This window comes from Pipra filicauda, unplaced genomic scaffold, assembly GCF_003945595.2.
Source record: "Pipra filicauda isolate LSUMZ 115617 unplaced genomic scaffold, ASM394559v2 scaffold128_size5466820_pilon, whole genome shotgun sequence".
Taxonomy (NCBI): Eukaryota; Metazoa; Chordata; class Aves; order Passeriformes; family Pipridae; genus Pipra; species Pipra filicauda.
Genome location: NW_024103751.1, coordinates 3,629,196 through 3,643,433, shown reverse-complemented (window position 1 = coordinate 3,643,433; position 14,238 = coordinate 3,629,196). Strand labels below are relative to the sequence as shown.

Sequence of the window (14,238 nt, the reverse complement as noted above, 5' to 3'; positions counted from 1 at the left end):
AACCAGCAGTGCTAGAACTCTGGAGAAAAAGGACTAAATCAGAGACCCTTTTGGCTCCATAAAGACCTGTTATTTTGAGCAGAGAGCAAGTTGTTGTGTAGCCATGGCAGGGAAAACACACTGACATGGGGTTCCCCAGGATTACTAGTGCCAAATGCAAAAGCTACTGTCGGCTCACAAAATGCTTTGCTGACACACCAAAGACAAAAATTGTGTATTGCCAACCACCCTCACCACACGTCCCAAAACATGCCATATGGCCAAAAGTACTACGGTGGATTTTGCCATTCCTCGGGTTCCGGTGTGAATTGACAATGAGTCTAACATATAAATTACATCATCTTTTAACTTTTTGTGATATATAACATCGGACAGCTTTGTCTGGGACAATCCATCATGAACCAGTCTTGTTGACATTCTGGATTCTCTCTTCTGACCTTGTCCTTTCAGCACAGGCATAATTGTGCTTATGATAATTTTATTCCCAGTTAGGCAGTGATTTTGCACACCTTTGAGTTACAGAATAACTAAGAAGCCAGTTCTCTGTATGACTGCTGAAACAAGGCACCTTGAACCAATTTATGCTGAAGCGCAGTCCAGTAGTGTAGCAGTAAATAAAAGTGGTAAACTTATCTCTCTCAGAGCACATAAGTAAGTTAACTCTCTTTAGTCCTGTTTACTATTGACAATACCAGAGGTGCACTCTCAGCTGGGAGCTCCCCACTGAGGAAACACCAACCACAGGTTTGCACAGCAGACAACAGAAAAAAGGAGATGTACAACCTAGTGTTCATGGTATGAAGGGTCTAGCAGGCAAAGGGAAGGGATCCAGGTTCATTTCTGCCCCCCAGCTCTCATGCAGAGAGACTCCCATTTCAGCCATGGAGCTCTAGGCTGTTATTATTACTAATTTTTCCATACTTATATATCATCATGGGGGTTTAGGGATTTTTTTAGATATCTAACACTTTAGCAATCATCTAGGGTGATGGGCAAATCTTTTTTGTTGAAGAATTGACTGTTCGGTGTCACTTTAGTGGGAATATACAATTATTATGGCACATGAATTATTTGAGCTGTTCCCTATGAAGACTGATTGCCTTTCATGGGCTGTGTGTGGGAGCAGCAGAGAAATCCCTGCTGTTCCAACTGGTGTTGGCACCCCCAGACAGTCAAGTATAGCTGCAGAAGTGCAACTGTCACATCACCTGCAGCAGTGTTTGAGTCAAGGTCCCTGCCCACCCTGCATTCAAAACAAGTGATTTAGCTTCTTTCAAACCTCTGGATTTACACAAATGTGAGAAAATATGCTGGACTGCAAATATTTAAAATTAAACTTCAAGATATAACTCACCACAGCAAAGAGAAAGGGGCATCCCACCACATCCATGCCTGCATTTTCAGGGGGGAAATTGTTATGTGAGTTGTAGCGCCCTTCCAATATGAAACTTCTAGACCAATTATTAGATTATTGCAACAAATAGGCTATTGTACTCCCAGTGTGATAACTTGGTAACTAGAGGACAGCAGGTGTGTTTTAGTTGAAGACCACTACTTCACAACACCAACCAGTCACTTTTGCCCTCTTCAGCACATTTTTCAGCCCCTTCAGTTCTGCCACTAAAGCTGATGGGAGGATATGGAGTGATAGACATCAATTTGACCAGAAGAAAAAAAACAAGTTCCTACAAAATCAGTTACTGTAAAGCTGCAGGGAGTGGCAAACAGCAGAACCTCTGAAGGCTGCTACTTTTTTTGCTGCTTACCACAATATTCTTTTGTGTGGTTTCTGGATCTGCTTCCTTTACATATGTTTTTCAACTGTTTCTGGCTTGAGGTTCTTGTTACTGGAATGTGGATATGTTACTGAAGATGCTTTTCAAGCTCATAGACTGCTTGTATGCTACTAACTTCTACTGCCCTTGATGCTCTTGTGCTCTGTCAATCAGACTGTATTTGCCATCAAATTTAAAATATAAGGTATCTGTTATTTATTAGAAAGAATAACTCCCTGAGGAATAATGACTTGTTCTTAGTTGGTCTGACTGTGTGGCCTAGGTTTCAGACCTGAAGAAGAAGTGCTTCTGAAGCTCAGGGCCAGAGACCAGGACAATTTCCTCTTATATCCTCCACTGCCTCATCACCTTCTCCATTTCTGGAAGCTGTCACTTAACATAGCATTAAATGTAAATGGTTACCAATGCAGCCTAGAAAGCGAACAAGAGACAGTAATAGACAAGACATGGATGTTTTAGACAAATGTTGAAACTCACGGAGGAGCAGTAACATTGCAATAACAGAAACTGAGTTTCAATTGAGTTGAAAAAGCAATTACCTGGTACTACATAATAAAGTGAGGACAGGGAAACATTTTATGATGTTATGATTCCTCTTCCTCACAGCTTTTTCGAGGTGGGGAGGGGGTTGCTGTGACTTTTGCATTTAACCATGAGGCTACCAATGGCCACCTCAGCTCTGCTGCACTCCTCCCCTCCCAAAACAGCCTCTGGACAGTAATGTTTGTCTTAAGTCTAGCTTTCTCGGACATTTATTCAGTAGCTTTCCTGGAGGCTCAGCACAAAGGCAGACCCGAGGAAGAACCATCGAGGCACAGCCAGCATCTCACCACCGGGCCAGGGATGCCGCTGGGATGACGGAGCCGACAGGGTCGCCTGCCCCCGCATCCTCCACCCCGCCGGTGAGCATACATGCATCCCCCCTCCTACACGCTCCTGCCTCTCCTTTTCTTTTCCTTTCTTCTTTTTTTTTTTTTTTTTTTTAATTTATTTTTCCCCTGCAGAAGTCGAGGTTAAAACCCTGAAATCCGAAGCCCTGAAACCGAGCTGCTTGGCCCCGCCGGTGGCACGGCCTCGCCACACACGCCCGTGTCCGCTCGGTGGCCCGGGCGCCGTCGGGATGGGAAGAGAGGCGAGGGGGTGGGGAGGGCGTGGGGGTGCGACAGAACGCAAACAGCGAGCAGCTGCCTGGAGTGACCGTGACCCGTGGGTTTTGCGTGATGACCGCGAAGCTGGAGGGGAGGGGTGAAGGAGCAGGGGAGAGGGGGTTTCTCACGAGCAGGAAAAGGTAGGAATCCGTGTGCTTGTGTGAGGGAGAAAGGGGAAACCGCTGAGGTTTTATTCTTGAGAGAAGCAATTAAACACAAATTAGTTGCATTCATGCGACGGGAAGATAGTCCCATCTCTCTGTCCCTTCTCCTTGGGGTGGCCGACGGGGCAGCCCGTGGGCCTGGGTCTGTGCCCGGGCCCCTCCTCAGAGCATCACCGGGCGGCGGGTGAGGCTCTCCCGCATCCCCCTCCGCACCCGCGCACCCTCGGCGCTCCCCCGCCCTGCCCGGCCTCGCCTCGCCGCCACGTCCGGGGCAGTGAGTGAGAGAAACTCAAGTTAAAGAAGGGGTTGACCAGGAGCTGCTCCCCGGCCCGGCTCCGAGTCCGCGGTGAGCCCCCGGGGTTCGGGAGGAGCGGGACGGGGCCAGAAGCGCTCCGTGCGGCCGGTGGGCGCCGGCGACCGAACAAGTCCAGTCTTCCCAGGCTGCATTTTAATCCTGAAATCTGGAAATGGAAATTGTTTGATGTATGAGGAGACGTTATCTAATTAGGGCGTAAGAAATTTAATCTTTCCAGCAGGCAGGTCATATAATTAATGTTAATTTAACGCTCAAATTCTCAGTCATTAATTTTTATTCTCTTAAATGTAGTTTGGCAGGGCCCCCTGATCCATGGCAATGGATTTTACTGAATGTAAGAGCACACTTGGTCTTTGGAGTGAATTACTGCAGCCCTTCCTATCCCAATAACAAGATCACATCATGTATGCATTATTAAGCCATGTAATTGAATGGTCCATAGTTTGCATATCAGACTATTAAAGTAATGTGTTTTGCTTTTCTTCCAACACGTAATGTTAAAGCCTTTGCGAATATTTGGTGATTCTGATAATTATCACCAAATTACTACAAATGTTCTCTTCATTAACGTGATTTCTCTCAAGCATTTTTTAAAAAACGTGAATAATGCATTAAGTGGTGATTTGTAAAGTGTTTTTTTAAATAAAACTTGTCAACTACGGTTCCAAACGAGAAAAGAAAAAGAAAGAGAAAGAGAAAAAGAAAAAGAAAAAGAAAAAGAAAAAGAAAAATGGAGAATGACTAGATGTATGGATAGAAAACAATTCTCCTATAAGATTGAAAAAGACGACTTCCCTTTTTTCCCTATTTCAGATAAGTGACTGTACACCTTAAAAGTTTCACTTTTAAGTGCATACAATCTAAAGAACTGTCGATTGCAGATGATACAGGACAGATGGAGGAACAAAGTTGGAGCTTTTCCCTTTACAGGGAATAGATGGGGACATAGGCAGGCAGACAGAGAGATTGATTTGAAAAGATACTGACCTCTCTCCTTCAGCTGCAATTTAACTTGTCCTGGAAAAAAAAAAAATAACAAGGAAAAAAAAAACCCTCACAAGTGAGATCTGCCTCCTCCTCCGCCGGCCTCCCGCCTCCCCCCGCCCCAAGTTCGCACTGTCATCTGAACAAACTGCTACGCCGATCTCAGAAGGTGAATAATTCTCAATTAACTAAGTAACTAACTTTCTTTGTGCTATCTTGAGTCACTCACTTAACTAAATCTTAAGCCTTCGAGACCCTTCATTATTGCCTTCCCCCTCCACACTATTTTCAAAGTTCAATAGCAAGGCAACAAAAAACACTGCTGCAAAATAAGAGTCTCTTCTAAAATTAAAGAGCTGGTCATTTGCATCGGAAGAAGTTATCCCGCCCGCCCCCCCCTACCCCCCCTCCCCCCGCTTGGAATTATTTAGGCACCAAAAAAAAAAAAAAAAAAAAAAAAAAAACAAGAAAGAAAAGAACACCCCACAAAACCCCCTGCAGTCCGTGTCAGGATCAGTGCCACGGATGCTCTGCGGGATGCGAAGCTACTGTGACCAAGTGACTAGGCGCTGGATCAGGTGTGCTGTTGGGCTGTGCGACTCGGGGCATCCTGCTGCGCCAGGAGGTTGCTGCTCCGCAGCCCGCAGCGCTCGGCCCCGCCGCTCCCCGCGCACGGGCGGCCGAGGGGGCGCGGGGGGGGCGCGGCGGCGGGCGCGGGCCGGGGCGGGGCGAGGCGGCCGCCCCGCGGGGCCGAGGCCGGGACCGGGACCGCCGAGGCTCCTCGCCCCGCCAGCTGCCCGGGTCGGCCAGCGGCCCGCTCTTATTTTGGTTGGGAGCGGGGAGTGCTGCCGGCTGGAGCCGGGAGAGCGAAGGGAGGCGAACTGTGCTCCTCTGTTTGGTTTAGGGTCGGGTTTTTTTTCTTTCCCTTTCCCTCCTCTCTCTCTCCCCTTCGCTCCTCACTATAGCAACCAACGCCAGCCTGACAAAAATGCACCCTCCGTTGACAATGGCCCAGCCTTCCTGCTCGCCTCAGTCCTCTTCTTCCTCGCCAAGCGAAAGAAAGTTTCCAGCCCCCCCGCCCGTTCTCGCCTCTCCTCCCAGAGCAGGCTCCTGCTCAAATCCTGGCATGGAGCGGCCGGGCCACGCTCAGCCCCGCGGGGACCGGACCGACCCCCACGTGGGAGGTTGGGAAGGGGGGGACACACAAGTTGCCCCCCAGCCAGGGCCTCAATTCCCTAAGCCGCCCTGACAGCGGGCTGACAGAGCGCTCCTGGGCCACCGCCAGCCCCGTGCCCGGGTGCGGGGCCGCCCGGCGCGGCCGGGGCCGGAGCGGGGCCGCCCTCTGTCCCGGCGGTGCTCAGCTCCCGGCACCCGGGCTCGCCTTTTTTTCTGGCGAAAAACAGCATCCCCAGCCTGGGGCGCTCCGCGCCCGGGGGACGGAGCTGGGCAGCGGCGACCGAGAGCCCTCTGAGAAGGCGCTTCTCAGGGAGAGGAAAGGCAGTCATGCCCAAAAGTGCCCCGAAAACTGTAAGGAAGGAGGGAGGATTACGTCGCCCGGTGAAGCAGGGACACCATTTATCTGAGCTCTTCCCGGGTGTGTCTGCTTGTGTCCATCAGGCGTGAGCACTGACAAAACGAACAAAAAAGCAACTGTTAGATCTGTCAGAGAAAGCCTGGCACTTTTCTCTCTCTTTTCTTTTTTTTTTTTTTTCCCCAAAATCTGTTGCTGTGTTTCGTCCTCCACAACTCTCCGGACAGCGCAGGCTTTGGAAAGTCCTTTCTGAGGCCGCTTTCCCGAGTCCTAGAGGCTGGATCGCCTCCTCCTTCCAATTCACCTGCTTTTCACGCCAACAGAAACGCCCTTCCAGCTACAGCGCCGGGCGGTCATTTCCCAGCCAGGCTTTTGAACACTAAATTGCAAACTCCACTGCACCAATCGCATCTGAGTCTGTCTCTGAGAATTCAATAAACAAGCTGTATTAACTCTAACCAGAATTTATCTCATAGAGTGATGGAATTCGTTTTTTTTTTTTTTTTTTTTTTTTTTTTGCTTCTTCTGCTTCTTTTTCCCCCAAGGCCTCATATTCACCACTCAAAATTTAGCAGCCTGCCTTTGATAAATTACTCAAAGTAATCCCTGCAACAGCTAAGTCTGACTGGTTGACGTTGTGTTAGAAGTCTTCATAGCGGTATCTGTCTATAAAATATTCACTTGCGGACTACAAAGGGTGGATCATTTTTAATGACAAGATTCAGAACCGGAGGATGAAGGGAAAAGATTAATATCCGTGAATTCAAATAATTTAATTTCAAATACCGAACTTAGAACATTATATCCCACTAGTTCAAACAGTGATGCTGATAAAATAGTAGAGTCTCAGAAGAATGAAGAGGCCACAAGAATAGAGTTGCGGGGAATGTTGGAAATGAACATTAATACAAACTTTATGGGAACTTTTTTTTTTCTAATTCTACACCTTTCTACTTTCTATCATCTGGGATAATCAGTATTCTATCAGGGCAAAAATGTATATGATATTACCTGTGTATATCTACATATGCAGGGAGGGGGATTTTCTTTTCTCTAGAGATAGGTGGAGAAATCTATTTAGATGACGGATTTTAATTTCAATGGGTAATTTGAGCTTGTGCAATCAAAGTTATCAATTTCTGTCCTTTTTGTTTAGATTTCTTAGTTAAATGTGTTTGTTATATCTACCCCGAGGAGAAGCAACTTGAAAGTGTAGCTTTTGAGTCATCTTATAAATACATCCCTGAGGCTGCGGTTCTTGCCGCTTTAAGCAGTTTTCATTAAAGCAGCCAGCTGCCTCTTTGTGTAGATTGGATTTTTTTAAAGCGATCACTTGTGAAGCCCCGGCCTCAGTTTTGTCTCTCCGCAGGCCCTTAAAGTTGAAGTTTCATTCATGTCTTGGGTCTCTCCGCCGAATCAGACTCCTTGGAGCAACACTGGAAAGAGCCACACGAAAGCGCAGGCTTGAATACCTCATAGAGAAAGGTTAAAAAGGAAGCAGAGATCAAAACAATCCCATCTCACAAAAGGTGCATTAAATGCGCCCCAGCAATAAGCACAAATCTTCCAAGTTGGCCTTTAAAGCGAGCACCGGGAGCCTCACGTTTATTGCACCCAGCAATTCTCTGAGCGACTCGCCGCGTCTTTGCACTCCTGGCACATTTCCTCCTAAAACAACATCTAATGGGAAGATAATAGAGACGCGGAAAGGAGGCGCGGGGATTTCTCCCCCCTCCTCCTTTCCTTTTAGCTGCGTGAGTCTATCTCAAGGTTTTGGAGACCAGAGTTCAAAAAAAAGCTTTTCACCTCTAAACACAACAGGCATATGCAAACACATATTTCCCACCCTACAATCGCGCTCATCCAAACGCAGGCAGGACCGTGTGTTTTGGGAGTGCTCCCCCGGCCCCCCGAGCCGGGAAGGCTGACGACCGGCGGCTGGAAGCCGAGGCTCGCTGGGAACGAGCCGTGCTCTTGTTTTGCTGCTGGAAAGGCAGCTTTCTCTCCGGAACGCACGGAGTTGAAACACCAGGGAGCTCAACATCTCGTCAGCCAGAGCCCGCCGCGGCAGCTGGGGGCGGGTGGTGGGCAGGGGACCCCCAAGTGGGGAGATGGGGAGGCTGGCAGGGGGCTGCCAGAGGGCTCCCGCAACCCGCCCGCGTCCTTCTGCATGCACCTGATGTGTATGCAGCACCTCGCTTCCCAGCCAGGAGTCAGCTCCAGTTAAGTGGCGCTCTATGTATTTTATAGCGAATATTCTCGAGTAGCTGCACTGCAATGAAGGAGATATCAAGGAGGCCTGTCAGTTCAAAGCTTTTGGGGTTGTTTGAAAATCTTCGTCACGTCAAAGTAAGCAGCCCTAGTATTTGAACAGCTGCTTTGAACAGTGAAAAGGGCTGAGCTGAATCAAAACACTGCAGTGTCTGCCCAAGACACCGCATCACCTTCAACCTGCTTTTATACGAGCAGAGAAAAGGAAAGAAAGGCTGGTGAGACCTTTAATCCCGCGGGGTCAGCTCCGCTAGAAAGGGGCCACATGACTGTCTCTTTTACATCCCGAGCGGCCCGGACCTGAGCGGCGGCCGGAGCCGAAGCCTGCGGCGGGCAGCGGCGCGGCGGCAAGAGCGGCGGTCGGGCGCTCGCTTCCCGCTCCCCGGCGCTGCGCTCCACGGGGGGAGACGGGAGCGGAGGATGCTTAAGGAGCGGTATTAATGACAGAGCTAACAATGATGGGGAGGACGAGGAGGTGGAGTCTGCGGCGGCTCTGAATGCACCGGCCGCGCTCCTCGCTGCTCCCAGCTGCGTCTCCATAGGCGTGCGCTCCGCCAGGGAGGGGACAGGAGGGACGCCGGGGGGCTCTGCCGGCGGGCCGGGGTTTTGTCCGCCTCCTCAGGCCGTAGTGCTACTTCGGTAACTGCGATTACCGTTAGCCCGTGAGATCCGCCGCTGGGGTGGTGGGGGTGAGAGGCACGGAGGTCTGTGACCATAGGCATCACCTGCTAGGAGGCCAGGCGGGACAGAGGGCCGGAGGGGGGAAGGGGGGGGGGCGGGCAATGCACGACCGGGGCAGGGCTGGAGGGGGTTTCCCCTCAGAAAAAAAAGTATTGGTTGGATCTCGCTGACACCCGCGTCCCATCTCCTCGTCGCGGCGAGCCGCGGGGAGAGCGGTGATGCCGGCACTCCACGGGGACCGGCGGTGCGTGGGGCGCGCACACGCCGTGGGGCCGGGGCACAAAGGAGGTCTGTCGGACGACCACCGGGATAGGTCCTTGCTGCGGGAGCACCGCACGCTGAAGGGACCCACGTGAAAACCTCGCTCTGAAAATGACGTGTGGCGTGGCCCCTCGTGTCTCGTCCACGCACGAACTTTTGGCAGCAGACCTGGAGGCGGGCTTGCAGAAAAGCCGCCCCTGGCAGAGCCCCGGTGGCCCCGGCAGCGAGGCGGAGGGCTGGCCCGGACGCGGAGAGCGGGGCGGCTCTTCCAGGACGGTCCCCGCGATGCCTTGGCAGAAGCCTGCTGCGGACTTGCCCTGTTGTTTTGTTTCAACTCACTGGTCTACACCTAATTGGGAGGAGAGAGACGAGAAAATGAGCATCAAATTATAAAATTCCTGGGTGCCCAGTTGTTTACACACGGGAAACAAAAGGCAGAGCTTCACTTCAGAGGCACTGACTTTCTTCGCCGCGACACTTGCAGAGCAGGCAGTATTGTTCCTCCTTTCGCCTGCACCTCGAAAAAGCAGGGTGGTGGTGGTGGAGGGGAAACCTTTAGGAAGAATCTCCACTCTTTCATGAACAAAGTTTGTGCCCTTCTCCTCCTCTCCTCCCTTCCTCCCCCTCTCCTTCCTTCCCCTCCCCACCCCCCGGCAGAAGGAGCTCTTGATATGCCGCTAAACTAACGAAACGAGGTAACTCCTGCTGCGCCCCTTGTCTCAGGGCACTGGATATCCTGTTTATGCTGCTGCTGTGTATATGTTTATGTGCAGGAGCCCATCCCCCCGCTCCTCCACACCCCCACGCAGAGGAATATTTCCAGGCAAGGAGCCTTTCCAGCGCTCACGTTAAACACGATGATTTATAAACAACTCGCAGAAGAAAGCTGTTTCTTGTTAGTAGTAATAAATTCCCCGGTTCGCCCTATTGTGTTATTTCGATGAAGATAGCGGGAGCCTGCGACGCGCACCTACCCCCGTGAGCAGTTTATTTTCGAGACAAAGCTACGGCTTTCAGCTCAAAAATGGGCAGCGAACTCTTTTCGCGGCGGCCAGCTGGGCGCTGCTCATTCCTAGGAAATCCGGATCCAGTTCCAGGGTCTCCTTGCTTCCTGTCCGGGCCGCAACTTCTTTTTTTTTTTTTTTTTTTTTCTTTTTCCCTATCCCCTTCTTTTATTCCTATTTTTTTTTCCTTTCTCCACCACCCCCTCACCCCCAATCTTCCGCACCAACGCAGAGCCGCCAGCGCCGTCGAGGCGGTCCCGCAGGCATCCCATCCCCAAGGGACGGGACAAGCAGAACAATACCCCCCACCGCAGTCCTCGAGGTGCGAAGCCCCGACATCCCCGGAGAAGCGGGGCGCTCCGGAGAGCACTGGGTGGCGGGAGGGCAGGGCCAGCGGGCAGGGAGGAGGCCGCCCTGTCCCGGCTCCCCGCCCCCGGTGGCGCGGCGCTCCCCGGCCCCTCCGGCGGGGCTGGTTGCGAGGCGGCGCTGAGAAAGTTGGGGGCGGGCAGGCCGGTACCCCCCGGATCCGCATCGCCCGCTCCGGGGCGGCCCGACCGCGATCCGCGCAGAGACCCGCGGTGGGGTGAGAGCAACAGGAGCCGGCGGGCGGACCGGCGGCGGCGGCAGCATCCTCCTCCCGCCGGCGGGGCGGGGCGGGCCGGGGCGGGGCCGGGGCGGCGCGCCCCCTGCCCTGCCCTCCCCTCCGTGCGCTCCCCCCGCCCCGCGGCCCCGCTCCCCCGCGCCCCGTTCCCCCTCGGAGTTGGGCTCCGGGGGGGCGTGGCGGGGGCGGGGGCGGGGGCGGGGACGCGCCGGAGGGACGCGCCAATGGCGGGCGGCGGCGGCGGCGGTCGCCGGGAGCGCCGCGTCCGTCAGGGCGCGGGGAGCCAATGGCGCGCGGCGGCGGGGCGGGGCGGCCGCGCGTGCCTTCGCAGTGGGCCCCGCCGCGCGGGCCGGGGGGGCGCGGGCGCCGCGCGGCGCCCGAGGCGAAAAAGTAGCTGTCAAATGCGCGGCGCCTTTAACCGGCGCGATCAGTGCGGCTCGGCGAGTCATGGCGACCGCAGCCTCCAACCACTACAGCCTGCTCGCCTCCGGCTCCCCCATGGTGCACGCCGAGCCGCCCGGCGGCATGCAGCCCGGCGGCGGCTACCGCGACGCCGGCGCCCTGGTGCAGGCGGACTACGCGCTGCAGAGCAACGGGCACCCGCTGAGCCACGCTCACCAGTGGATCGCGGCGCTGTCCCACGGTGGCCCCGGCGGTGGCGGCGGCGGCGGCGGCGGCGGGGGCGGCGGCGGCGGCGGCGGCGGCGAGGCGCCCTGGTCGGCGGGCGCGCTGGGCCAGCCCGACATCAAGCCGGCGGTGGTGCAGGCGGGCGGGCGCGGCGACGAGCTGCCGCCGCCGCCGCAGCACCCGCCGCCGGGGCGGGCGCCGCACCTGGTGCACCACGGCGGCGGCGGCGGAGGGCACCACGCGGCGGCGGCGGCGGCGGCGGCGGCGGCGGCGTGGCGGGCGGGCGGCGCGGCGCACCTGCCGCCCGGCATGGCCGCGGCCAACGGCGCGCAGGCGGGGCTGCTCTACTCGCAGCCGCCCGGCTTTACCGTCAACGGGATGCTCGGCGCCGGGCAGCCGGGGCTGCACCACCACGGCCTGCGCGACGCCCACGAGGAGCCGCCGCCGGGGCCGCCGCACCACGGCCCCGAGCACCCGCCGCCGCCCCACGGCCCGCACCCCGGGGCGGCCGGGCCGGCGCCGTCCGCCGCCGCCGCCGCGCCCCCCGGGCCACCGCCGCACCACGACCCGCACTCCGACGAGGACACGCCGACCTCGGACGACCTGGAGCAGTTCGCCAAGCAGTTCAAGCAGCGGCGCATCAAACTGGGATTTACCCAAGCGGACGTGGGGCTGGCGCTGGGCACCCTCTACGGCAACGTCTTCTCGCAGACCACCATCTGCCGCTTCGAGGCCCTGCAGCTCAGCTTCAAGAACATGTGCAAGCTGAAGCCTTTGTTGAACAAGTGGTTGGAGGAAGCGGACTCCTCCTCGGGCAGCCCCACCAGCATAGACAAGATCGCGGCGCAGGGCCGCAAGCGGAAAAAGCGCACCTCCATCGAGGTGAGCGTCAAGGGCGCGCTGGAGAGCCACTTCCTCAAGTGCCCCAAGCCCTCCGCCCAGGAGATCACCTCGCTCGCGGACAGCCTACAGCTGGAGAAGGAGGTGGTGAGAGTGTGGTTTTGTAACAGGAGACAGAAAGAGAAGCGCATGACTCCCCCGGGAGGGACGCTGCCGGGCGCCGAGGACGTGTACGGGGCCAGCAGGGACACGCCGCCGCACCACGGGGTGCAGACCCCCGTGCAGTGAACTCACGGCGGGGGCGCCCGGCTCCTCCTCCTCCTCCTCTCCTCCTCCTCCTCCTCCTCCTCCTCTCCTTCCCCCAACTTTTGATTGTCCTTCTTTTTTCTTTTTTTGTTTTTCTTTTTTTTAATTATTTTATTTTCTCCTATCTTTAAAAAAGACAAAAAGTCAAAAAAAAAAAAACCAAACAAAAAACGCGAAAAAAAGAAAACAAAACAAAAAGCGAGCGAGGGAGAGGGCGAGCGCCAATCACAGCGGACAGACAGACAGACAAAGCAACTGCACCACACTGTCCCCTTAGACGGTAGCAGGTGCGATGCCGTATTTTGACCTTTCCAGACGAGTGCCCGTGCACCGGAGTGGAGTGAGTACCGCGCACGGGCAGGCAGGCGGGCACCGGCAGGGCAGCGGCAGGTACAGGCAGGGCAGGGGCAGGCACCGGCAGGGCAGGCGCAGGGCAAAGCGGTTCGCACAAAACTCTCGCTTGCTGGCAAAAACATGCGGCGCTGCCCTGCCGGGGAGGGGCGGAGAGGAAGGGGGGACACAGCCACCTCGGGTCCCCCCTGCAGCCCCCTTCCGCCACACAAAGGCAGACTGCATTGTGGAATGTCGCTCGGTGTTGGCACATGCTGCTGTGTTTATTTTCTGTGGATCCCCTATATGAATATATGAAAAAAAAAAAAAAAAGGAAGAGAACTGAAAAGCTATCCCTTTTGATGTAGACAGTATTTAACCTTACCAATTTGCACTGCAAGAAAATCGAAGTTTACATAAACAAACTCTTTATTTTTTCTTTTTTTCCCCTTCCTTTCCGACCTTAATTTTGCAAATGACTTGCATTTTCCACGGTAAGCGTTAGTCAACCAGTGACCGATCTACGATATGTTAATGTGTTTTAGCCTTTGCTTTATGTGTATTTGTGAACTTTTGTTATAAACAAGTCTTCTTAAATACGTGTAATGCTTATTTTCTCCTTTTACTGAAGCAAAAAGAATTAGTATATGTGTATGTATGTATGCATATGCATGCATGCATAGACTTACATATATACACATATATATAACCTCTATATATACACATATATGTGCACCTCCAGCTTCTGTTCTCCAGAGGCGTGACTCTCGTAATTGCTTAATATATGCCTTCAATGGCAAGAGTCGAGTTTGGAGAAGGGAGAATAAATGCAAATCAACAAAGTAAACTTCATTTTCAGGCAGTGTGTCCAGGGGCCTAGGCCCAGCCAGAAGGGGAGAAAAAAATATGTACAATCCTTCCAGATTGTGTCAGTGTGGGTGATCAAGGCCCAGTGTGGGGAAGGCGGAGAGGGAACAACATGTTTCCAGAGTTTTCACGGGGAAAGTGGCACTTCCTTGAGAGGGAAAGGGGATTATTTAGTTTCCCCACCACCGCCCCCTCAGCGCCCTTTCCTTCCCCTCCTCCCCCCGCGGCTACCGTGCGTTCGTGCCTTTGGCATCCCCAGTCTCACAGCCCGGGCAGCCCGGCCGATATCACCCTTCAAACTTTCTTTCAATGAGCAGTTTCTCATTAAGGTAGAGCCAAGGAGAGCCTGAGGAGCTGCTGGGCCCGAGGTGGGGGTCGGGTGCTTACAACTGCCTGTAAACACACGCTGCCCCCTCCTCTCTGCAGAGACCGTGTGCGTTTCTTTCCCACTTTTAATTTTCGTATTTTATTTTCTATTCGTATCCAGCCCCTCTCCCTCCCCATCCTCCCC

The 14,238-nt window shown here is 54.2% G+C and overlaps 1 protein-coding gene across 1 annotated transcript; it reads left to right on the top strand.

Annotated features, from left to right (window-relative positions):
- The first annotated feature begins 11,131 nt into the window (after nt 1-11,131).
- On the top strand, nt 11,132-12,600 carry POU3F2 (POU class 3 homeobox 2). Its single transcript, XM_027726124.2, has one exon. It carries the CDS (start codon nt 11,205-11,207, stop codon nt 12,510-12,512), a length of 1,308 nt encoding a protein of 435 aa, XP_027581925.1. The 5' UTR covers nt 11,132-11,204; the 3' UTR covers nt 12,513-12,600.
- Nucleotides 12,601-14,238: the final 1,638 nt, after the last annotated feature.

What these genes read in the sequence shown, in the direction of transcription:
- POU3F2 (XM_027726124.2), top strand. Translation starts at nt 11,205, where the DNA reads ATGGCGACCGCAGCCTCCAACCACTACAGCCTGCTCGCCTCCGGCTCC.